This window comes from Nipponia nippon, unplaced genomic scaffold (genome assembly GCF_047370975.1).
Source record: "Nipponia nippon isolate SJK-2023a ecotype South Korea unplaced genomic scaffold, ASM4737097v1 scaffold_4, whole genome shotgun sequence".
Classification (NCBI taxonomy): Eukaryota; Metazoa; Chordata; class Aves; order Pelecaniformes; family Threskiornithidae; genus Nipponia; species Nipponia nippon.
Window position 1 is genome coordinate 2,232,840 of NW_028262358.1, and position 26,355 is coordinate 2,259,194.

Genomic DNA, 26,355 nt, shown 5'->3' on the forward strand with positions numbered 1-26,355 from the left:
ACTAATGCCTGGTCGAAAATGACTACCATCAGAAAATGGAAAAGCATCTGGGTCTTAGCAGGCAGCACTTAAACCCGCATGTAGTAGCTGCCAAGAAAAGAACGATGTGAAGTATGCACACGCACAAAGTGCAAGCTAGAAAGATGTACAGGGGTTGGCCACTGCAGCAGGTGACAGCTGGGAATTTTCACTGTACCTTGGAGTTTTTGAGAACACGCGCTACGTGCGTACGCCCAAGGAAAAGCATACAACAGTACAGGCTCTGTCGTGATGCGCTCACTTTAAGAGGCTGATCAAAAGGAGATTTTCTCCCAGATCTGGACTCTCCTGGCAGAAAGGTGCAGGGAATTGTGGAAGGGTACTAAAAGACGCACTATAAGGGACACTGGTGATATCTGCAGTGTCCTGCTATAGCATGTCCATGTGCACACCGCTCTATCCAGACTGCATCTAGAAGGCATAGTACCAGCTTTAACCTACTGCACAAAACACAAAAATTCAATGGCCATTTTACAGCTCTAAATCAGATTATCACCGCATTTACTATGAATTCCCATTTGATTATCACCTCACTGATTTTTTCCTACTGAAAAATCAAATTAATTTTAAACCCAATAAATTTTATCACATTTTTTCTTACCAAGATTCCATTGGTAAAGACTAAATGCACCTTAATAATTTCTCTCATAGGCACAAAACTTGCGTCAATTCAGAAAATACCAACCGATACTGCTTAATGTACTATATGAGCAAAGATGCAGAATATCTATTATATAAACGTATCATTCACATACAAGTGTTTCCAGACTACTACTATACCTGTAAATTAAGTGTGATAAAAAATTTGACCAGATGTATAAACAAACCACCATCCATACAATATCTCAAAATATTAATCTTATTATTGTTACCCTTAAAGGCATAACTATAAAAGAATACTCAGAAACAATTCTAGGCAAAACATAATACAAGAAACAATTACTGACCTGATAGTAAGTTTTTATTTGTTTCACCAAAATAGACAAATTTTGAATCCTTAATGATGCATCATTGTTTACTTTTTTGTTTATCCTCTGATTAGCAGACTTTGGATTACTGGGGGGGGAGAAAAAAAAACAGGAATAAATTAAACACACCGAACATTAATCTTTAAAGCTCCCTATATAACAAATGATACAGTTAATGTACCAGCATAACAACTTCTTCTCTTGGTTACCATACCTTTTTTTGTTTCCCCTCTACAAGTAAATAAGGAGTTGCAGAAGTGACTGCCAAAGGCAGAAAAAAGTAACTTGAAACATCTGGCTCTGATACAGCTAGTCAGATTAGCACCCTTTTTGGCTATTAATGCAGTACGTAACTGGGAGCACCCATCAGAATTACCGGAGAATGAATATAAGAAGAAAGTTTTTGTGGCTCTGCACTTCTCCACAAGCAGTCCCACCCCTGACACAATACAGAAAGCAGAACACAGCCATAATGTAAATATTCCAGCGCACACTGCAGACATCAGGAATCATTCTTGCTGATGCAGATAATTACGAATAACAGAATTCAGACTAGCTACATTAACAAATGTCTATACACTGAAAAACTATACGATGCTATTTTACTATCATGAGGCACAAAACCAGAACGTAAGTTCTCACTTTTAGAACAACGAAGAATATGAAATATATCACACTAACACACGCTAAATTATTTTAAATTTATTTACAGATGACGGAAATCTGTCAACAAAGGAACTATTAATTGGAGTTTCTGTCATGTATTCTCATACACTACCAGATTTTTCTCTGGTTTATCTTGGCTTCAGAGAGGAAATCAATCCCTTTTTCCTTCAAAAAGCAGAAAGGATCTGAGGAAACGCAGATGAGTCATCCTTTTTCAATACCTCATAACATACCAAGTTATTAACCACATACGAGACAGGATGACAACCATTCATTGTGACTTTTCAAGGAAAACAATGCAGAACCAATGCGACTCCCCCACAACACCCTGTAAAAGGCTTACAAAGTTCACGAGAGGTGGCCAATGGTGAAGTTTCTTAACTTTTACAAAGATACTCGATACAGTTGCACAACACAACTTTTGATATTTAATTATATTCTTGTATTGTTTAATGGTATTATTGTCAGATGAATGCACAGCTGGCTGGAATACTGCACTCAAACAAGAAACTACCAACTTCTCACTGTCAAGCTGGAGGTTCCCGCAAGGGTGTGTGCCTGCTGGGTCTGGTTTTATTCAACATTGTCATTAATGATTTAGACAATGGAATACAGAATATACTTACCAGAACTGCCACTGGCAAAAACTGGGAGGAACAGAAAAGAAACTTCAAAGAACACTATGACAATTGAGAATGATCTTGATAAAGTGCAAAAGTGGTGTGACAGCAGTATAATGGAATTCAGTAACACCACGTACAGGCAAAGGATTATACTCGGGAATCAAATGCAGAAAGAGGGCTAACTTGCTGTAATACTGAAGTGACCTGAATGTTGTAGTGGACACAACTGAATACCAAGGGAAAAGAAATGCCATTGCCAAAAAACCCCCAATTCTTCAATTTTTTAGTACAAGTGTTGTCTAAACGAAAGGTAGTTATTCTACGCATGGTACAGATGATGCTTCAGTTACTAGAGTCACACTTGAGGGAAGGTCTGTATTTATATTTTTTCTGCAGGTGAATCACCTGGGTTCTAAGCAGCATGCAAAGGCTCATCACAGGCCTTCCCTCAATTACTTGGGCACACTGTATCGCCAGGCAACACGCAGGTACATCTGCAGCTGGAGAACAGGAACTGCCTGCTGAAAAGCACATCCATCACACCGTGTATTCCTGCAGAGTTCCTCAGAAGGAAACTGAAGGGAGCAGGTTACAGGTCAGCATGAATTGCCTTGGCAGGACGCCTAGGACTTACCACCTGAAAGCCAGATGCTACCGATGCACACAAACTGAAGGCTGTGCAGAAAAAGAATTTGCATCATACAGAATAGATATATTTTACCTAAAGAAACTACAAGTAAGTAGTCTACAAGACCATTGATATACATGTGATTCATACATTTCTATACAGATACTCGATTCAGCTGTAATGGGTAAGTGTAAATAACCAACCCCCCAAAATGAGCTATTCCCTCTACTCCACTGAACACAGTAGTATCAGGATCTATTTTGATGCAATTGATCACTTTGGTAGTTTCACATGCTCTCTGTAGGAGTGTCACTATAAACAAAATTTACATACTTTTCTTTTAAATTTAAGTTACCTAAACAAACTTTTATTTGCCTTTTACAGCTTTCTTTGGTTTTAGCATCTTACAATTTTTAAGAGATATATTTATGTCTTTTCTTCAGTTTATTGCTATTAGAATTTCCTGGCTTGTAAGCATGAATAGAAATAATGTAGAAAAAAAAACATTGCTGGGAAAGGAAGTCAGATCATATATAAAATGCACCTCCAACACACAGTCGTTTTTAAAAGAAAAGCAGTAAGCATAGCATCTTCTTTCTCGTATATATGAATATTAATCTAGGAAAATTAGGACACGGGTTCTTACATGGGTAATTGCCTCATTCCTAAATGCTCATCACCACATTCCTAAAAATACTATAAAAAATTAAAGTGCATTTTAGAATATATCAGCCAAAACTACATGACTAAGATATCGCCTTGGATTTATTAATTCAGCCAACTCGTAGCTGCACAAGGAACTAAATGGGCTAAAAGCGTTTATGCTTTGCAGATGTGCAGAACTGAACTCCTTTCCAAACTGAATTCATTCAAATTTGTTAAAATCGGAAGAGAAAATCCAGGATAAATCCTGCTGACCTGATGGCACACAGAGATCAGCTGAAGTCTCCTATTTCTACATTCATATCTCCAAAAGGCCGATTTGGGCCCTTAATCTTCATCTGTAATGACTATCGGATTATCTCCAGGCTTTTTCATCATCTTCAGCAGCATTTCTACAGCCATGCATTTTAGATGACTCTCCCTTTAGAGCACTCAAAACAGACGGCATTAGAGTTTCCTGGATATTGTAACAGCTCTTATTTTAGCATCAACACAAAAATTAGCGTGCAACCACAAGAATTCAAAACACAAACGTCATAAAAGCTCAGGCTTTACACTTTCTCATTTCAAAAGCTGTATTAGAAAATTTAGACAGACCTTGTAAGAGCAAAAACTTTAACATTTGCATAGCACTATGTCTTCGTAGTGGTATGTAAACATAAATCTTTACACACTTTTAAGACAAATTGTTACTATCCCAATACTACAAATGGGAAATGAACACAGAAAGAAATTCCTGAACAGCAGCAGAAACAATCAATGCTGAGGATATCTGTGTGGAGGGGGAAAAAAAAAAATGGGCAATTAGAGCCCAAGATTTCTTAGGACACAAATTCCTAGTTCCACACTTTTGTCACCACTGCCATGTTCATGTTTTGCAGGACAATATTTCACTACTGGGACTTGCATACGCCAAAGATACGGCACATTAGCTTTGTGTTTTATTTGACGATATGAAAATGATTTTTTGAAATCAGAAGTCATAACATCTGGGCAAGATCAGGAACTGTAGGGTGTCATTATACTGGTACCTGGACTTTGCTCCTGAATACCAGCATTTCTCCTCAAAGTACAAAAATATGTAATTCACATCTCTCCAATGATGCACTAACAGATACTAACAGAATCTGAGCACTTTTACAATACTTTAGTGGACACTTGGCAACAATACTACAGCAAATCATTCTTATGTTTCATCTTCTCCATCTTAATCCTTAGAAATCCAGCAGTGTATGGATCAGCTCTACCAAATTATGCATTTAACAAAGATAATCAGAAATTCTGTGGTATCAGTCTTGTGTCAAAGTGAATGCTGATACGTATCAAAAGATTTTTTTTTTTACCCTTTCAACTACTGTTGAAAGTAAAATAACATTTCCACTAATTCACCCCATGTATACCCCTCCCTCCATATATATACTTTTCTTTTTTTCTTTTTTTTTTTTTTTTTTTAATGTGGTGCATATATTCATCTATCAAGACTAACTGAATGGCTGACACACATTCCTTACATTTTATGGAAGCTCCAGGCTTCTTTTTTGACAGAAGTTACACTGTTTTGGGTCAAAACGATTCATTCCTGTATCTTAAAACAGAAAGCATTCAACTTTTTTTTTTTCTTTGGCATGAATTGCAGGAAACATTTTACTGAGACTGTGAATTTTGCTGGGAAATCTTGGGCCACAGATGTGCTCTGGAACTGCATCTTCACCACTTGAAAAAACTCACAGCCCAGTTATATAATCCTCTGCTAGTACAGACTATCAACAATTAAAATCACAATGTCAGCCTCAGGACAACCTGGTGCACAGAATGAATTTATTTTGATGATCTTAAATTTTTCCAAAAGATTACGGTGACAGGTCCAACAGAAACAAAACTCAAAGTTCCCTTAACACTTTTCAGTAGAACTTTAAAATAGATTATGGTAACAAGAAGTTTAACTCCTTGCTCTTGAGGATCAATAAAATTAAGTTACTTAAATATCAGTACTAACACTACTAATCTCTGCCAATCATTTTTAATGTAATTAAACAATAATTCACTATAGCTAGTAGGAATTTTATTTCTTTGATTTTGTCACTTTTTTGGAAAGATTGTCGTATTGGCTCGTTATTCTTCTGACGAGGGAGGTAAGCTGTCTCTGACACTCTCAATCAATACATGTTAGCAATGACTAGGATGACTTTTACTTGGAGAAAAGTTGTTTCTAACTCTTCCCGGAGTGAAACCCTGCTCTCAATACCTTCCTGTGCAAACGGGACTTCTCCTCTGTACTATGGTAATTTAACCCTTTCTAACCACATTATGTCATTAAATGATTATACATTATAAACACAGAATATTAATAGGCTACCTAGTAAAATGACCCACTTGTTGAAATGTAAACATTTAAAATAGAGGCCGCTTGGTAGAGGAATCCTTCAGTGTTTGTATCTACCAGTGTTCCCTCATTTTCAGTCACTGATTTCTAGCTTTCAGATTAGACTTGAACTTTCCATTTTGACCTGCAAAGTGTATTAAACAGCCAAGAACAGGCCTGACAGATCACTTCTCACACCATGTACTGTTACCAAAAGAACTGTGATTAGGTCCTTCAGCAGGAGATTCATTATTTCAAAAAATAAACCCACCTTCATTCCCAATACTGATAACAAGGCCTCATTCTCTCAAAGCCTCCAACTTAAAAGCTCAGTAGTCTCCTTAATCCACAAAACACCACTTTAAGCAATCTTCATTTAGTCAATATAGTCCATCTTCTTAAGTATTGATGTCTTGACTCGTTCCTCTCAAAGAGGAAATAACATAGCACGATGTTAGCTAGACATTTGCCATTGTATGTTGTTTGTCTAATTGTATTTTGTCAGACTGGTCCAAGTCAGGAATAGACATACTAATTTTCTCATCAAGCATTTGAACTAGCTAATGAAAAAAACCTAATGAAATACAACGTGCAAACATTTGTCACACAGGAAGATAAAATTCTAAACATAAATCGCCAAAATCTGTACTGCTTTCAAGAGCATGCATCTTTAAATTAGTTTACATTTTTTAGCAACTAATTTATTACAGATTTTAATAAGTTACTTGTATCCATAGGTTGAATTGTTTCGTTTTCATGACCAAGAAGTTTTTTACAATAATTACATCTGTATTAAGACTAAATGCTTCTGTTTATTAGAATACATTTGGTCCAATACCACTGAAATAAACTAGTACATGCTGTTGGGAATACAACAAGATGCAAATGAAATAATTTTGAAAATAAATCGGTTCTAAAATAGACCTTTGTAAAAGATAGCTTTAAAAACCAGTTTTTTAAAAACATAACATTCTAGTGGCTACTGTGCTAGTTAGACTGTAAGCATTTTTAAGGCAATACATGCTCTGAACTCTGAATTGCTCCTTTTATTAGGTGGAGATACTGAACTGCTTCAGTGCCAAATAGCCTAGCAAAATAGGGCAAATCTGTCTAGAAGTCAATAGGAAGCAGAGCAGTAAAAGATACCCTTAAGCAATTTTACATTTAAGAGCAACCTACTTATGACAAGATACATTAATTTCAATAGCAATAAAAACAGACAAGAGCATCTATCCCAATAATGCATTAGTTTAAAACTACTGATTACAGAGAGAACTTCAGTGATTTTGAAATACTACCAGTGTCATGAATTACAGATTGAGACTTCATATAATCAGGGATTATGTGTCTTTAATTTTTCATTGACCAAAATCTATCAGCGATGGGAATGTGATAGCTTAATGGCTTCATGCTTAAATCTATGCAGACTGCAAAGCAGTTGTGTCCTCTCTTGCCATCTGTTCCTTGATGGTACTTAATGATTAAGTCTAGTATTATAAAGCACCCTAATTTTAAATATATCATTGTTTGAATGTATTTGTTAAGTACAGTGAAATGCTGAAGCAAGCACTTTGGAAAAAAATTCTACACAAGTGTACATTTCAAAGGGTAATAAATATTGACTGTTACTCTGGGTTTTAGCTTACAGTAGCATCGTACTCACTTTTACACACAGATGTTGCTTGCCTAATAAAGTTATATTTTTTGCAAAGTCCCTTTAATTCGAATACTGAGGCTCACTCTTGCTCTCTGCCAAATATTTCAATAATTACTGATATCAGAATTTTTGGATAGATTTCAAATACTAAAGCAGCATTTCCATTATTTACTATTAGCAAGAAAATAATAAACACATACCAAATGTGTTTTACAAAGAAATTTAATACAGCAGCGTCCTTTTACCGTGAAAGGTAAAATAAAACCAGGGCCTTCACTGGAGAATAACGGATATTCTCCAATTTGCTTTAAACATTTGAAGCAACACCAGACAAAGCAGTACACTGAGGCAATGAAGTTACCAGAAGCACCTCTGCACATGGGACGAAAGGAGCACCAGCCTTCACCAGCATACTGTTTGATCAGTTTTAAAATCAATCACAGTCAAAGGGTCGGTCTGCGGGAGTTACAGTAGCAAAGAACGGGGCAGATTCTGACGTACAATATTGTCAGTATCTGAACCTTGTGATCAGGCATGTTCTAGAAACGCTGGTACAAGATGGCATACTTCAAACTCCTCCTGCATCTATCAGTATGATCAATTTCTGCTGCCAAAAAGTATTTCCATGCTAAACCTATCAAAAAGATAAAGAAAAAAAAAAAAATCTTAACTTCTCTTCTATACCTCTGGCACATGTTCATCCCAGTTTCTGTGTTGATAGAAATGGATTTAAATGGATGACTTCCCTGAAGAATAATTCATGACACACACTATCCACTGCTGAAGCGTGCAGAGAACTAACTCAGCACATTCTTATCTGAAAAATAGAGGACAATAAAATCCTTCCACCTCTTGAAGAGCATCATGCACGACACGCAAGCCCTGAGGCTGCAATGTATTGATGATATTGAACAACATGACGGCCCGGTGATATTACACAACGCACACAGGACTATTACAACAGGAGAGCCGCAGCCTGACTTGCTGAAGACACGAGGGATGCACGTTCTAGAGTTGCTCAAGTGTTCCCTTTTGAATCCTGCTTAGCCACTGTATCTTTGTGCATTTACATAGGATCCAGTAAAAGGATGCTCTAATCCTAACTTGCAATAAGCAAGCAAATGTTGTGATTTCTACTAACCACTCCTCTCTGCCTTTTTAGCAGGCATTTATGACAATCTACCTCTTACTTGTAAAACACAGTTAAAATGTTCATGTAGTTCTGCAGAAATCTGCTCAAACACCTAAAGATACCGTTACAAATGCTGAGATATCCCTTACCAGAAAATAAGGTGCATATTAATATCTCCATTTAAGGACACTTTGCTAACTCTGCACTTAGCAAAGATTGACTATATGTGCCAAAATTTCAACAGTTGTATCAAAGGTTTTTTGCCTCATGCTAACGTGAGTCTTAGAAGTAGGTCTAACATCATAAGCCTTTTGGCCCTTGCACAAAACCCCCTTTCCTAGGATTATGTCCAACATCATAAACTATTAGGAGGCTGAAGCCCTATGCCTACTTGAAAAAAAAAAACACAACCAAGTGGCCTACAACAAATCGACTGGCTGGTGGGATCACAAGGAACACTGCCAAGAACACATGAGTAGATACTGAGCACATGCAGACAGCTTTCCTACTCCCTCCCTTAGTTTTGCAGCATCTGACCAGGCTGAACTACTCGCAGGGTAGCTCCACAGTGCCTAAGCTCTCTTGTTGGCGCTCACAGCAGAGGAGCTGCCTAATTACTCATGGTTGAAGCGTGCTAGAATAGCTGTATCTGAAGCAGTGCCACAAGCCTTTGTGCCGAGTAACCCTGTCTCTCCCTTCTCCATCAGTATGGACCTGCTGCGCTTCACGATCTCGGGGCTGCTCTGACCAACTGCTCTGCTGGGTGGTCCCCTGTTAGTGGTAATATCCACATGAAGAGACATCCCCTCACATCTGCACACTTGCAGGCTTACATGTGAATGCGCAAACAGCCAGACAAAATCATAGTATGTTCAAGAGGTCTTGTGACTGATCTTTAATTTCTCCCTCCTGGGATTTTAAAAAAGCAGAGACCAGAACAGCCCAGATTGCTTTTTTGTCCTTTCTCTTTTCCTTAATAATAATAAGGAAGATGCGTGCAGGTGAGCAAAACATAAGAGAAAATAACAGAGGAAATAAAACAGTTCACCTGTCATTTACCAAGCACACACTCGTATCACTGAATTAACACCCCCCAAAAATCCCTAACTTCCAACCTTATGGAGCAACAGCTGTCTTTATCATCACATAGCAGGAAGCAACTTTTCTACTAGCGTTTCAACTCGACTACCAGACGTACTCTTTTCCTATCACACTAAAAGGTACTATGTAAAAAAACCAAAAAGCTTTCTGCCAAAGATTGAAAATAGTGAATCACTACTCACTGCACCGAGTAACCTGGGTGAGCTCCCCGCAACAATCAATGGGAACATGGCAGCCTCTGCTCCACAGCTAGCACAAAGCAAGCTGGCTTCCACCAAATTAAAAAGTTTCACTGATGGAAAGGAAAATTTATGCGATTCAGAGCATCACAGAACACTTAACACTGTCACACGAAATAAACACTCCTGGGTATTAAATAATTGAGAATTCCTAGAACTTGACAAACAAAACTTTTTTTTGAGCAAACAGATGAGAACCAGAGAGTCTGACAAACATACTTTACTACTTCAGCAAATCTAAATATCTTACAAGGGTCGTCTTGTTCTGGTTTTGCTTTGGTCTTTTTTTTGGGGGGAGAGGTCTTTGTTTGTGGCTTTTTTAATTACAAAAGGCCTAGTAGCAAACATTGTTTGAAAAGGTAGAATTAGACTGCTGGAGTACTTGCACTGTATTATTTTCCAAACTAAACTAAAACAAAGAGGCAGCACAGGATGCAAGAGCACAGAGTCTACAAAGAACAAGCAAGCAAGCAAGATGGACATACCACGGAAACAAAGTACGGAGGATGATCAATACTGAAGTTTTGCTTTCTACTGTGTGTTATTTTCCCTCTCAAGCTCAACGTTTTTTACTTCTCAAATGAGTTCAAATTTTAAGATCTATTCAGTCCAATACTTATTAAGAGTAACTGAAAACGATTTGACTTTGTGATTAACACCTCAATGTAACTGACCATTAAAACACTGCAAACATTTACACCCACAATAATCCTGTGACAACAGTAAGATTAGCTTGACATAAGTAAGCACTCACAGATCTGGATCACAAGATGCAGCATGACTTGATACCAAACATCAGAGGGCATTAAAGTGAGAAAATGTTTTTACAATCTACCTTGGAAAGAACATTCTGCAAACATACGGGTAGTAGTTTGGAAGAAACATCAGAAACAATTATAAAAGAAGCAGAATAGGGCCAGAAAGTTGTCATCACAGGTAGGAAGCAGTAAGCAGTACAGAAGAGAGGCAAATAAACACTTATTGCCCTTAGCAAATGACATTTGTGGAGCTAACATACTTTCTAAGGTATTTAAAATATTAATATAAGGGAAAAAACTTATGTAAGATTTAAAAGCAATACACATTTATGCAGTCTTCTTTATTTAAGCTTAAAAAACAAACTCTTAAGAGATTAAGTTTACATATACAAGTTTTTCTCTTCTACCCTAACCAACTTCCAACACTACAGCAGTATATACTTTGCTTTATTTGATAATCATAGCACTGCCAAAAATAATTTATCCTTTGGAAGACTTGGAAAAGTGTTCGCTCATTTTAGTCTTTGTTTTGAACTTTGCTGAAGCTATAAATTCTCAAAAACAATTAGTTAGTACTTAGATTCAGAATAGTCTGACCACAGGTAAACACCTCAGCACACCAAGTATTAAAAAACGCAGGAAGTAGTGATGTGAGATCAGCCTACTGAGATAACACCAAAGCTACCTGAATCTTGCAGTGTCAGTGACTAAAAAGATCTTAAGTCACAAAAATAGTGCCACACAGATTTCCATTAAATACTTTTGGTTAGAACACTATAACTCCAGAATTCCCTTTCTTATGAAGTACAATAAACATTCTGTAAGTAAATTCATAACAATAAAATATACATCTTTATCTTTTCCCATACCAATATTTAGACTACCAAGTGACAGATCTGAGCCCTTTGTACAGATTACTCCAGACAATGAGATAAATTCAAATGCAAGGCTCCTGGATATAAGGGGATTGCCAAAGAAAATAAGTTATGTTTCTTGTAAAAATTTTAACCACGTGAGCAACTTTATTGCTTCCGCACACTAACTGAAGTGTGTCACTAATTTTGCATGCACACCATTACATGTACAATCCCCTACTGATTTAGATATAAATAGAGCAGTACGTGAAGGACTTTACCCCTGTTAACTACCCAAAGCTACAAGATAAGCATACATATAAGGGCCTGTAGAAGTGCATTCTTTTCATCTTAAAACATTAATATTAATGTCCTTGCTAAGATGCAAACCAGCACTTTGTAAGTATGACATTTGTCCATGTTCTATCATACATCAACCAGTATCTATATTTCATCTTTGTCTGCCATACACAATGCTCTAAATATATAGCAAGTATATTCCCAAGCTACCCAGGAAATTACACTGGGCACTTTTTGCTCAAGGGCTTATTTAAGAAAAACAAAGATACCACACAAGCAAAACCTAGAGCAAACGTTTCTCTGCAGCTTAAAATAAGGTTTATTACAGAATTTTATCTAAGTGAATTCTATCTCCTATCACAGGAAGCAAGTTTTCGAGTATATCTAAATGCGCAACACAGATTCAAAGATTCACCCAACAGCCAGGAATATAATACAAGCCGCTTATGAGTTCGTCCCTTACTATTTCCCCAGTCCAAAAATACAACATAAGATAATTTTTGCTTTATCCTCAGAGTAAGCCAATGGGAAGGCACACCAACCAAGTCTGGGTCAAGCAGTAGCCTTGCTTTGATTCGGTGCCTTAACATCAGTTAGTCCAATGAAACGAAGGGAGGGGGAGGCGTTTTGTAAATACTGCTTAATAACAACTGCCTAAGATGCCATGCCTCTTTGGAGCATCTTAAGGCATAAATGCAGGACTCTCTAAAACAAAGCAAACAAACAGAGACTCCCCCCCTAGTTATTACCAAATAATCTCTGACCACTGAGGTCATGTGCTCTAACAAAGCAGCATTTCGAAAAAATGTCTTGATCCCTAAATAATTACTACATGGGGAAAAGTGGTACAGGATGAAAGACAAGGAAGGCAACAAATTGGTATTTAGTTTAGAAAAAAAGGAGGAGGAACCAAAAATAAGAGGAACATATGAAAGAACACAAAGCTAAAAAGTCCCTTCTTCACAGAAGAAACAAGTGAGGAAAATCTAGAAGTAAGCTTCTCAAATTTAGCATAGGATTAAGATGTGCTTGATTTAGCAACCAATTTGCCCGTTAACTAGATTAGTTTTTAAAAGAAAGATCAGAGCGCAGCAATACTTTGCAAAGGTTTGTGGTGTAGAGATCCTCAAACTAGCCATGGAACCTGAAGAAACACAGCCCTGCCAGTGAAAGATGCAAGCTGGTCAGCCCAGGTAAGGCATTTTTAGCTAACCTAAAACTTTGGAATTTACTGCTGCTATACTACAAAGAAATATGGCAACATTGTAGGGTGGCTCAGGGCATCTCAGCCACCTGGGCAAACTGACCCCTCCGGTACAAAAATCAGAGCAAAACAAGTTGTGTATTGGCTTTCCTTAAAACACAGGGAGCCAGGACAGCGGCAGCACAGAAGCAGAGGCAGGTGAAGAGCAAAGTCAGCCCCGCAAACAGAACTATTACAGCCAGCCATAACTGGAACGGGAAGGCTCACCCAGCCTCAACGTTGGGTGCTGCTCAGGAAAAGCGATGCCTAGATGAGCCGCTCAGCCATCACCTCTGAACCACTAAAGCGCACAGCACAGCCACTTGCGTGAAACCAGGAGGTGTCTTCCTCTGGCTCAAAGTCATACTCGTGGCATTCCCCACGTGGTCCTGTGCCCGCAGCTAAAGCCCGCTCTGCCTTGTGTAAGGGCAGCTCTATTCAGTAGCGCTGCACTGCACTCTGTGGCTCTGTCTCCTCTGTTACCTTGCTCAGCCATCTCTGCCCTATACTCTTCAATGCAGTACACGTGTCCCTACATATAAAACAGCCTGAACTGAGCTACGTCATAGAAGGCGCCAGTTTCTCAGTACACTCTTACTTACCTTTCCTGACAATGAAACACACAAAATGTGTGCCTAGAAAGCTATCAGTAAGTTTATTTTATTATTTTTGTAGAGTGCTTTGAAACAGCACGTAGAATGTGAGTGAAATGTAAAATATTCCAAAAATAAAACTGGAAAGCCATAGTGAATATATGTTGTTTCCTTGCCAGAACATTTTCAATGCTGAAACAAGTTACTTTGATTTTATATCTTTCAACTAAGATTGCTATTTATGGAACAGGTAGATTGACTCAATAGAGCACCTCTGTACGTATTAAGAAGTCTTTTTTAACTAATCTTTTATTCCCTGGACCCAGCTACTAGCCTAGACCACGGATAGGATAAGTAGTACATTACCAAAGGAAACAAGGAGACAAAGAAAGATACTGAAGACAGCACATGGAGAGCAAAAAAGTGGATGTATACATGCAGAGGAAGATGAGATTATTTACTTCCTCATCTTCCAAATACTGCAAGAAACAAGAGTGAAGCACAGAATAGTTTACTACATGGAAATAAATCAGAGGAGACAGGATGAAGGTACAAAAAAAAAAGTGGACATCAACTGTGGAAAAGGGTACAAAAGCATAAAAACCTTAATAAAACAGAGACATAAGCAAAGATCAAACACTAAGCATTCCACATTCAACCCACACTTTTTTTCCCTTTAGCTATCAAAAACCCAAGCGCCTCAGAAGTGCAGGTATCGGCCTATGCCCACCTCATTTGCCCAATTTGAAGCTCACTGCAGGCAGATGTTCAAGTCTAAAATTAATCATCATCACGACCGTAAGAACTACCTTTTCTTTTTTTGTAAAACGTTTGAATTCCAACAACCTTGACCATGGTGCACATTCTACTGGACCAGTTATTGAAGCATTTGCTTCTTTACAAAAAAACGGAGCGTTATAAATTCACCTTTCCTTAAGAAAAATCTGGGCCCTATTGCTGCAGAACCACTTTTAAGAGCAAGAACTCTCACAAACTACCAGAGTGACATCTACCTTGCATCTGTGGAAGCCTGACAGAGCACGTCTGAAAAGCGTGAATCAAATCCATTCGCTTCAAGAAAGCAAGAAAGGTGCACACTTCATAATATTCGACTTTTTTCTAAAACACGTACATATATTTTTACTGCCAAACTCACCGATTTTATTTTCCCCAAAACTCTCTTCCATTTCCCTGCCCAGCCAGAACCTGGCTGAAGCTGCCTCTTGCTATTTGGTCTCCTTCACAAGAAAGAGTTAATTGGATAGGAGTGCATGTTCCTGCACTCTTTCACACAGCCAGGCAGCTGGCTCAAGCGCTAGAGATGGAGTCCAGTTTTCAGGGAAAGATACAGGCAAGCCAGAAGTATGGGCTGGCAAGCTCAACTGTTTGGAAAAAAGCGTACAACTGAAGACTAAGAGCTCAGAAAAGGAGTCAATGAAGCAGTCTGCACATTCTAGGCACACACCACCAGAGTGGTGGAAGAAAACAGTCAGCGGGTCCACCTGAAAAATTCTACGGGCTTGAAAGGCCTGCATGTGGATCTAGTCAGTGAAAAACAGTGGGAGAACAGCAAAAGGGAGAAAAACAGAACAATAAAATACTTTATCCTTTGAAGTTGTTTTTGCCATGTCTGGATGCAACAACTGATATGGATAGTATTGATTAATATGTTCAATTAAGACAAAAGTTATGAATGGAACACTGTGATGAAAGTGGATGGGTTCTCCAGACAGTGGATTAAATTAACTCAGTTTCAGAATTTGGTTCTATATATTACCGATTCTGCATACAGTATTTGTCCAATAGTTCCTTTACAACAGATTCATTTCCACAAATACAAAGCACAGTAAGATAAAACCATTAAAACTAAAATACAATTTCAAGTTTTTGTTACTTGACCAAATATTAATGGTGGTGCTAAATGAAATGGAAGTCCCAATCTTGTAATTATTTGCAGTTGTCTATTTTTATTCAAAGGAGCTAGTAGGACTCTTGTCAGTTTGGGAACCACAGTTTGTACTACAAGACTTTCAGCATTTCTTACACAATCCTATTGGAATTCAACTAATAAATATCAGAGAACAAGATTTACCAGAAATTAAAATAAACAACACTCAGAAAAATGAGTGTTTCTGTAAGAATACCTTGATCTTTTTGGATCAGAAGAGTACATAAACAGTACAATATTATGCCAAAAAAAAAAAAAAGGAAGTGTTGTTAGTCAGGTTCTGAAAAAACATCTCTAGGACAACTAAGTATTATTTTACAGTAATTGCACCTAGATGCGCAACACATGACTAATCCATTGAATTATACCATTTCATTTATTTTAGCAGTATACACAACATATTTTACTCAAGTACATGAGCACTCCGTAACGTTAGAAGTATTATGATATAGAGGTATAATAAAGGTATAAAGTATTCTTGGTATGTTCCTCCATATCGCTGCCATGGCAGAACACCACTGCAGTGATCTGTTGCATTTTGATTTATTTCCAGGAAGCATGACCCCTTTTTGTATCAAAGAACACAAAGATAAAGGCTCAGATTTAGAAAGACAGATGGGTTTCTATCCAGAGGTATCAGATACTGACTGATCCCAGCAGAAGGTAGGTAACCGAATACTTTTGAAGAACTGGACCTAAATTTAAACAGGAAATGAGAGACATTCTCTCAAGTTAGGAGCTAGTACTATAACACTGGAACTCTCCTTAATTAAAAATAAAATACAATTTAAAAAATAATAATAAAATTGGCCTGTAGCATCTCCAGCAAAGGAAGAGCTCTTCAGATGTAACTGGACACTAAACGGAATCTGTGTAATTTTCACATGTACTAAAACATCCAAAAAGTCAAAAGCAAAAGACATACAAAGAATGTAATGAATTATTCTTTTCTCATGTATGAGGTACCAATAAACTCAATGCTGATAAAACCTGACCATCTTGGTACCATTATCCTGCAACTATTCCAATGCTGACATCCATTTCCTCTGTCTGAATCATTACAATTGTGGAAAATAAATTTGGTCTAGATAAGCACAATGCCACACTAACAAACTCTCACTCGTAGCTAACGGAGGGCAGGATTAACTCTTTAATGGAACAAAAAAACCTTCTTAAGTAACAAAGCCACTTTTTTGATTGTGTAACTGTTTACAAACCATGCCTAATCCAATATTAACACTCACTTTTCTAGTCACAGCATTTGTTTTTTCAATATTTGGCAAAAATAAAGTAAATATTAAAGAATATATATAAAGCAGGACCACAGCACCTCTAACAGCCTCCACTTGTTCATGCTTTTAATGCCCTGTAAAGCATCTAATGCTGCAATGGCTTTCCAACCACAGGAACTGACATACAACACCAGCCCATCACAAAGTCCTTAGCTGACAGGTACGTTCTAGCTGCATTCTCACACCAAAACATAACAGCCTGAAATATCTCAAAACTAGTGTAAATAGTAAGCACCATATAACACAACTCATGTAAAAAAACCCAACTTTTAGTAGTGCTTTCCACATATTTCTATGAATGGCATTCCTGGTGCCTTCTGCAAGAACAACATTTCTATATAGCTTCTAAGAGTGCCATAGCTCCTAACCACGGATCTCTAGCTCTCCTGTGAAGTCAGTCATTGAGAGCTTTAAAAAAAAAAAAAAAACAAACCAAACATTCCAAAGAAAAATATTTTGCTTTTGAAGTCACGTCATGCAAATTTTTCTGCCTCATTTCCTCAACATATGGTAGTTAAGACTGAAAGGAAAGACAGAAATACTAATAAGATGGAAAATACTGAAAATAAGTAATACTGTTGATTAGTTGGAGCTTTTAAATATTTTGGCAAATGAAGTTACATGTTTAATAGGTGGCTATTCAAAGTGATCAGGACTAGAAGTTAACACAGGTTTCCACAGTGACTTCACCAGAGACTGAATCTGTCTGCAAAACATGAAACATTTTTTCCTCTTTCAACCCTGGCAAAAAACCCAAACCAAATAAAACCCCTCCAAAATAAGAATACAGTTCTGGAAACTTTAATTCGAGGCAGTAATCAATCGTAATACATTTCAGTCCCCCAAAAATGCATTTTAAATACAATACACCTTCCAGCATAGCTGCATATTTGCAAAATGAATTTTATTTGTACACCAGTCCTTCTACACGCACCTCTAATTTAGGGCAGTTTTTAATTGTTCTGACTACCAAACAATTTTATTTTAAATTTACATGCCCCATGTGTATTTTTTATACACACAACTCGTCCTAAATAAACTACAGTAATCACGCTTGGGGTCAAAGCTGCACATACAGAGTCAAAGCCAAACTCAACGCACAGTGCCTTAAGCATGAGAATGTTCCCTCTCTGCAGCTTTCCATTTCAGGTATGTGTCTCCCACATAATGTATCAGGTATCAATTTATACTGTTAGTATTCCAAAAACTTGCTGAGAAAGTTTAATTTCAAGGTTATATTCTTCAGAATCACCTTATTCCAGCTCCAGTACTAATTTGCCTTCCAGCTGTCAAACATTTTTATCAAATAAGAAGGTCTGCATGTTAAATGCATGGTCATAATTGACAAGCTACTTAATTTAGACGTAGTCCAAGAAAAAAACCTAAATTGTAAAATAAAAATAGTATGCTTCAGTGAATGCATCACTTAAAATTCTTATTAAAATATGCCAGAAATACACTCAAGATTTTTTTCAAAAAGCTCAATTCCACCCAGTTTTCCATGTTTCTCAATATTACAGAATACTTGGAATTCACAGAATTAGGTGACAAAGAAAATACTGGTTTCAAAAGGATGTGAATTCAAACTTAAATGTAGTAACGTGTAGAACTTTCTACATAGATTAGTTATACAAGCTGAATACCAACAGCAAAAACTTTTAAAGTACTAAATAGGAGTAAAAACTATGAACAGAGTAAAAGGATGCCCATCACTGAGCAGTGCTCCTGAGGAACAGCTGTCATCACAAGCTGCTCACGCACCGATGTATCTATCCAGCCATCCATAAGCCTACATTTTTTCATACCTATGCAAACAAGAGACGTATTTCTCTGTAAAGACTTAAAATATTGGGAAAAAAAATATGGCGAATTTTTTTCCACTAGTAACATTTTTATGATTGTATCACTAGACACTTGACAAAAGTGCTACTCTCTAGCCTTACAGTAGTGGGCAACATTCCAGTCAAAACTATGATTAACAAAAAGTCACTATAAAAAAATTTTTCTAACAATCAGTTTTCAATAAACAATTTATGAAACCATGTAAAAATGTTTCTTCAGTGGTTCATAGCCAGAAAACATTCTATACTCTCAATTAAAATTTCAGCTTTACTGCACAGCTGCTATCTATAATAATTTGGAACTGTAAAAAAATAAAGCAGAAGGAGTTAAAGGATGGTCCATTTGCTCAGTAAACAACATTATGTGACTCGCATACAATCCTTAAGTTGCATGTCATGTGAACTAAGACACGTATTAGAATCTTATTCTTGTATTGGCAAATTTATTCAAAATTCTGTTTATGAGCATGACTTACAGCAGAATGAACCTTTATGCTTCTCAGTGGAAATCTGGGAAGCTATTTACAGTCATCCAATTTTCCAGTAAGTTCTATATCTCATGATTCAGCCTGTATTACACTATACATCCTGCAAATACATCACACTGACATTAAACTGTGAAGAGTATCTGCCATGCTCTGAAGTCTCCTCTTAACTGACCACATGACTACTTCAAGTAGAAAAGAAAGAAAATTACCAGGGTCAATATGGAGGGGAAAAAAAAAAGAGCTTTCATAAGAAAGCAAAACATACAAGAGAAACAAAACAGGGAAAAATAAACCCAAGGCACAACTTGCACAGACTTACATTTGCAGCATGACTTCGTTCAGAAACACGCCATCCACTAGCGCCACATATTCTTCCAGGTTGGTCCCATTTCCTCCAGCTAACGGTCCAAATGTCTTAACCTAAAACATAATCATCACCACCGTGACACTAACTCCACCTCATTCTCTGCCGCAAGGCATTTATCTTCAAACAATGAGCAAATAAATGAATAACGTGGGAGAAAAAATGAATGCTTACCCAGGTGACAAGAGGGCTAGACATGAACTGCTCCAAAAGGGGTGTGAATATCTCGTTCTCCATTTTACAAAAAAATGATTAACATCAATGTAGCTCCTCTGATGCAAAAAATATGAGAAGTCCTTCACTGTAGCAACTCTCTGAAACGCTCCAAGGATTTAGCTGGAGTAAGCGAACCGCATTTTTACCAAGCAATGCAACAGCAACAAAAAGTCAGTGCACTGGCAACTGGGATTTATCTTCCTCTTTCGAGAAAAAATGCATTTGAAAGTCCATCTACGCGTATTTCAGCCTTTCCATTGATGTCTCTCCCTTCCTACATACCGAAGGGGTAGAAGGAAGGCAGGAAAGAAAAGAGGGAGGCTGCCTAGCTACTGGGATTCTGCATCAGACAAAAAAAGAAAGGAAGGAAAAATCGGCTTCAGCAGCGGCAGCTCCTCAGAAAGGAAGGAGAAATTCCAGTAAAACTCTGCAAGCTCATCCTGCTCCTTCCCACCCAGAAAAAAACCAAACGAGGGGAGGCAAGGAAGAGGGGCAGAGACCCCCACCCCCACTCACAGCTCAGCCCCCCAGGCTGCTTCTCCACACAAGAGAATCCCTCTGCCCTCCCTGCGATGCACAGGCAGCCCGCGGAGAGGGAACCGGCCCCCGGCAGGGACGAAAAGCTATTTTAAATCAGTTCTCTTTTCTAACCCCTTCCCTTTTCCACTGAACTACGACGCAACATAGGGACGGGACCGGCACACGCCGCCTCGCCCCGCAACCTCGCCCTTCCCCCGCGCTGGCCGCTCCCCCGTCCCCTCCCCTCAGCTCTCTCCTCGGCCCCCCCGGCGCCTTGCCGTCCCCCGGAGCCCCCCGACCCCCTCCCCAGCCCTTAACACCCGGGTCCAGCTGTTCGCCTGCCGCCTTGCCGCCACCACCACCCCCGACCTCCGCCGCCGCAGGCTGCCGCGGCACCACCTCCGCTTCCCACCCCCTTCTCCCAAATAACGGCCACCTCGCCTCAGCCAGCCCGGCCGCGCCGCATCACTCGCTCGCTCACTCCCTCCCTCCCCGACGGGCGGTTCCAGCGTATGGATCCCTCCGCCCCGGTCGCTGTGAGGCAGCCCGTTATCCCTCCGCCGGCCCGGGTCCCTTCCTCCCCGCCGCTCGGGGATGGCGGCGCAATTAGAAAGGGGCGGGGTTGGGGGGGGAACCGCTGCAGGGCGCGCGCACGGGCGTTGCGGCGGTGGCGGCGCGCGAGCCCCAACGGCCGCGCCGCGTGAGGGGGGCGGCTGAGGCGGGAGGGCGGGCAGCCTCTGCCCCGCAGCATGAGGAGGAGGAGGAGAAGCGGCGGGGGTCTGGCACAGGCAGGTCTGCCCCCCGCCCCCGGGGTGCGGGAGGGAGATGCTCTTCGGTTCCCCTTTGGGGAAAAAGGTGGCCGTGAGGAGAAACTCGTCGTGGGGGAAGAAGGGGGGGGGGGGGGGGGGGGGGAGAAGGGGAGTTGTAACGTCCTTGAGGAGAAAAATGGGGGATTAATTGCGCGATCCGCACCCCAGCCACACACTCCTGCCTTTCGGGGGAGGAGGAGGGAGGAGAGGTTTTCTCCTAAGGAGGTGAAATCCAGACACACCCACGTTAACACAAAATCCAGCTTTCTGGAGAGATTTAGCGGGGAAAGAGGAGCGCGGGGAGGGGGGCGACCTGGTTACAGAAAAGCAAATGATGACAAGCAATTTGCTTGCCTAAGCTATTGTCCTTAAGCTATCTCTTGTCACTTGTGTTTCAAATCTCAAATACTGCATTAACATACGGGACCGTTTCTGCTTAATAGATTATGTAGTTTATAGACAAAGCATTTTACAAAATCTCAAAACTAAATCCAGCTTCTCTTCCATGTAGTATAAATTAAATTGCAGCAGCATTTTTCCAAATATTTTTTTTTTACCATGTGTGTAAAACTAAAAAAACCACACAAAACAGTGCAGTAAAAGTGACTGAAATTAAGTCCTTTTGAAAAACATCACAGTAACAGCTAAACAGATTAGTTTTTTTAACCCAAATACTGGATATAGTATTTGTCCTAATGGTCCAAGATTTGAAAAAAATTCCGATCATGATCTTTTCCCCATACGTGAAACTGAAGAGAATGTCTAAGTAAAAGATTAGAAAAATAAATTATGGACCTTGAAATATTCGTATGTAATTTGTATTCCAGAGATATTTTTTTTTTTTAAAACAAAGTTGCACAGTTGAATGACTGTTTTGATTCTCACAATTACACCTTTTCAGCAAAAATCAGGTCTTTCCCTTGCAAACCAGATCTTTAGAGTGAACTCATAGTCCTCCTGTGAAACAAAAGAAATAAGAAAGAGCAAGGGAAAAATCTGCAGTCTTGGATCTGAATAAGAATCTGGTGATCCATGGGCAAAATAACTGCCAATAAACTACTAGCCCTTAAAGACAACTACAAAAGCATTTTTGTAAAAGCCTGACTAACCAACCGCTAAGCTCCCTGTATCTGGCAACAGTATATAATATGCAATTGTGCCTGCAATACTATGGAACTTCCCTGGCTCATCAGTTTGTTTCTTGTGGGCTCTAATTAGGCAGTAATGACTTTGGCACAAAGCAATTTCTAGGAATTAGAGACTGGCTAGCAGAAGTTGATAGCCCATGTAGTAGTCATGTGTTAACACCACCAGCTGGCTCATGAGTTCCTGAAAAATACTTTATACTGAGATTTCATAACATTGAGATAAAGATTTGATGAAACAGTTTTAGATGTTTTGACTTTCATCCACACCATCCAGTTTGCATGCATTTTCAGCATTGCTGTTGGTCACTGTTTCTGCAGAAAGACTATTATATTTTAGATAAATACTGCATAATGCCATTATGAAATACATTGTAAGCTGGTTTATCTCAAATGATTTACAATTCCTTACTAGAACTGGAGATTAGTACAAGAGAAAACTAAAATTTCAGAAAAGGTGTCTGGAAGCAGTCATGCGAGTTTTTTTTTTAGACTAAGACCCCTCAAAACCTGTGAAGAAGCTCTGTAGTCTCTGTAGCTTACATTTTGTCAAACCAAGTCTAAGAATTGGTTTGACAAATCTAAGAAATCTACCTCGTTTTCAGGTATACACAGACATCAATCAGAACAAATTGCTGAAAGGGTAGCTGTTTACAATGGAATAATAGCTAGCAGAAATAGGACAAGCTAGAGATTGTTCAGTTGCCTTCAGCATTCATCATGTAGGCACCAGCAGGATACCTATACATGGTAGGGACGTTGTTGGTGCCTGCTGGTGTAGCCAGGCTTGACCAGTTGTGGCTCTCCTGGACCAGCTCGCTCACTCGCGTGTGCTCAGCTGCAGAGCGATGCAAAGTGGTTATTTAAAATGCAGCCATCTAAGAGAGGTGAGACGACTTGCCATAGGGCAGGAAGCTGCCTGCCTTTGATTGCAGAGCCCTTGTTTGACAGACATCCCTTGAAATGAATTAAAAGGTAAAAAGAAATGTTTGTCTTTCGAGTTGTGTTTCCGATCCCAAACTGAATACAGAAGGCTTCCATTTTTAACATAGCTGTCAGGAGTCATCAGGAGTATTGATCTAGGAAATACTTAGAAGTCACAGCTCCGCTTCAAGTGGCAAGGCAACATCACTGTAACCTGCAGCTTGTGATATATTTGGCTGCATTGTTTTAGCACTTTTTATCTGGGAAGACTCCTGAAAGCTAGTTTATGACTACACTTATAGTGGTAAATCCAGGAACTTTGTTATTACAATTCAGTACCAGCTGAGGAAGTTGACAACTTGAGTTAACGTCAGAAATAGGGAAGGCTGGTAGCAGGTGATTGCTTATGTCTCAAAGTGTGAGCTGACTGAAATCCTCCTCCCTCCACTCCTTTGCCCCCAGGGTGGAGCATCGGGTTCCTCAGGTGTCTGGTGAGGTGTATGCTTAGACCAGTACCACTTCCTCAATTAGCAAACAAAATGCAGAAACATTATTGTTAAACTTAAGTTTTAATAGTTTTAACTATTCTAGGAATGCATATTCAAGAATATTTTGGAACTAAAAAAATAATCCTTGTTATAATTTGAAAAAATGCACAGAGAACAGTCTGGTTCTTTCACATATCCATTCTCTAGAACAGACCTGTCAGTATTTAATACAGTGCGGCCTACTACTTCTGAAAGTACAGATTTAGAGACTAACCTTGTTATTTGAAGCGTACTGTTTGTTCTTCTACGGGTAAAGCATCCCCATCTCATTTCTATTGCATCTCCTTAGGTACCACAAAGATTCTACACAGAAGACATGGAAATTATAAACAATCTGTGCCTAGACCTCAGATCTGCAAATTACAGAATTACTTCATGATCTCACTTCAACTTGTTTTTCTCATAGCATAAGAAATTATGCCTGTTGTTGCAAAGTAACAATTGAAAAAGAATGACTAGAACACAAAGTGATGGCTTAAGTCTGCAGACAGCAGGAAGCATAACTGTGTACAGCCACATTTACCTCGTCAGAGTTTGTTAAAAGATTTCTGGTCAGCCCTGCCCACAGTGAGCCAAGGGAGGGGACTGTTTTGGGAGGAGAGCTTGAACAGTCTACCCGTCTGTAGCTAATGCAAGAGACAGTGGTTTTCTCTTCCTCTCCTACGTACGCAAAGAAAAGGGGTGGCAGAGAAAGCTCTTGCTGCTGTTTTTGCCTGCTGATCTGCACTGCCGGGTTGCTAGGCCTTTGCCTGGCCTGATAAAACTTCAGAAGAGGACAAAACAGGAACCAAGTGTGGATGCTTGGGATCCACAGCAGGGCTATAGAAGTGCAGTCAAAACTAGAATTTTCTGAATATGGGCTGACTTGACAGGACTTGGCTAGGGAATACTGCAAGCTAATGACAAAGTCACCTTCCTTGTCCTGTGTTTGCTCCCAGAGAAACCTGTTGCCCTATCAAACCAAGGCTATAGGAATAGGTGGGGCAACAAAGGGAAGAGTAAGAGCACTGAGGGGTTGAGTCTTTTTAAGTATGGCTAGGAATTCCCAAAGGTCCCACAAGTACAGTAGACTAAAAGTTACTTCTTGTTCCACAGGAGTCAAAAGCAGGGGAAACCCCTCTGTAACGTGAATAATGAAGTGGAAATTCCACAACAATTCTTGAAGATTTCTTCCCTGCTACTGCATCTGCTCTAGTGTGACCAGAATTCCCCATCAACTTGAAGGGAACTTTCTGAGCAAGAACGGTAAGTAACCTCAGAATGAGAATATTTTGAGTGAAAAATTAAGAACAAAACAGTAGAGCCTTGGGGAAAGTGGCTGTTGTCCATTCAAGGTTTTTTTTACAGACCCCAGACATTTTACAGTTTATGTCCAATTATACTAAGTAGGAAGAAATAAGTGACAGCAGTCAAGGAATATCCTGTATGGATATCTGTGATCCAGAACAGTTCTCTGCATCAGCATTGATGCAAATGCATCAGAATTTCCTGTCAGGCAGAACGCTAATTGCACGAACAGGTATTTACCATTTCCAGCCATGCCTAGCTAACATATCCACATCAATCCAATTCCTTTTTAGCCATGTGAATATTGCATCCATCATTTTCAATTGAATTACAATTAAAAGCACAATCTAGCAGATTCACACAAATCTAGTGGTGACTTCCAATAATAATTTTTGTTATTAAAAATAAACAATGACTTGATTAGAAGTTCTAACTTTAAGTACTTAACTATGTTTTTTTAAATACATCTTAAACTCAAGAGGAGTCAAATGCAGTATATTGATAGGGGTAGAATTGCAACAGTAGAGCCAGATTCTAACTCCTACTATATCACTGAATTGCACATTAGACAAGTCTTAATTTACTTGAACTACATTGCTACTTAAACTGTGAAACAGTTGGTGAAAGTATTATATTTAATACTGCTGTTCGTCTGAAGACGGAGGTGTTTACAGCTTTGTGTTCCTTTTCAATCAGTTGGACTGGCAGGAAGGATGTTACTGTGGCAAGTCAGCTGATGTGATCAAAAATAAACAGCAAAGTATCTATCTTGATTTTTAAATTTAATAGCCATTCCTAAACATTTCCATAGGCTTAGACTCCTAAAGGAATGTCAGACAAATACTGCCTTACAAAAAAATTCATTTGAACTTAGTATTAAATTAATTCAGATATTTTCCTGCTTAGCCAATAAAACATTTACCTGTGTTCCTGACTTTCACCTGCTAACTATGAGACTGTCTACTAATGTTGTCTACCAACTTCCCTTTGTTATTTGCTGCACACAAAGCAAATAGGTTGTTTTTTTTTTTCTAAAAGCAAGCCTTAAACATTACAGCAAGAATAGCAGTTATCTAGGACAATAGCTTTGGTACTACAGTTGTGGCCAGTGGAGTGAGACTGAGCAAAAGCTCTTGCTGACATCCCTT

The 26,355-nt window shown here is 39.0% G+C and overlaps 1 protein-coding gene across 12 annotated transcripts in view; it reads right to left on the reverse strand.

The window, feature by feature from the left end:
- Nucleotides 1-21,062, reverse strand: part of CCDC88A (coiled-coil and HOOK domain protein 88A) — an 84,739-nt gene extending 63,677 nt beyond the window's left edge. For 11 of the 12 annotated variants that reach the window (XM_087773873.1, XM_087773872.1, XM_087773870.1 and 8 more), the window contains exons 1-3: nucleotides 19,934-20,695; nucleotides 19,715-19,815; nucleotides 987-1,095 (exon numbers count right to left, since the gene is read on the reverse strand). In XM_087773873.1, the coding sequence (XP_087629999.1) occupies nucleotides 987-1,095; nucleotides 19,715-19,815; nucleotides 19,934-19,996 (273 nt within the window). In that variant the 5' untranslated portion in view covers nucleotides 19,997-20,695. Of the gene's footprint in view, nucleotides 1-986; nucleotides 1,096-19,714; nucleotides 19,816-19,933; nucleotides 20,696-20,930 lie in introns of those variants that run through there. The other variant, XM_087773862.1, reaches the window with a different exon arrangement.
- Nucleotides 21,063-26,355: the final 5,293 nt, after the last annotated feature.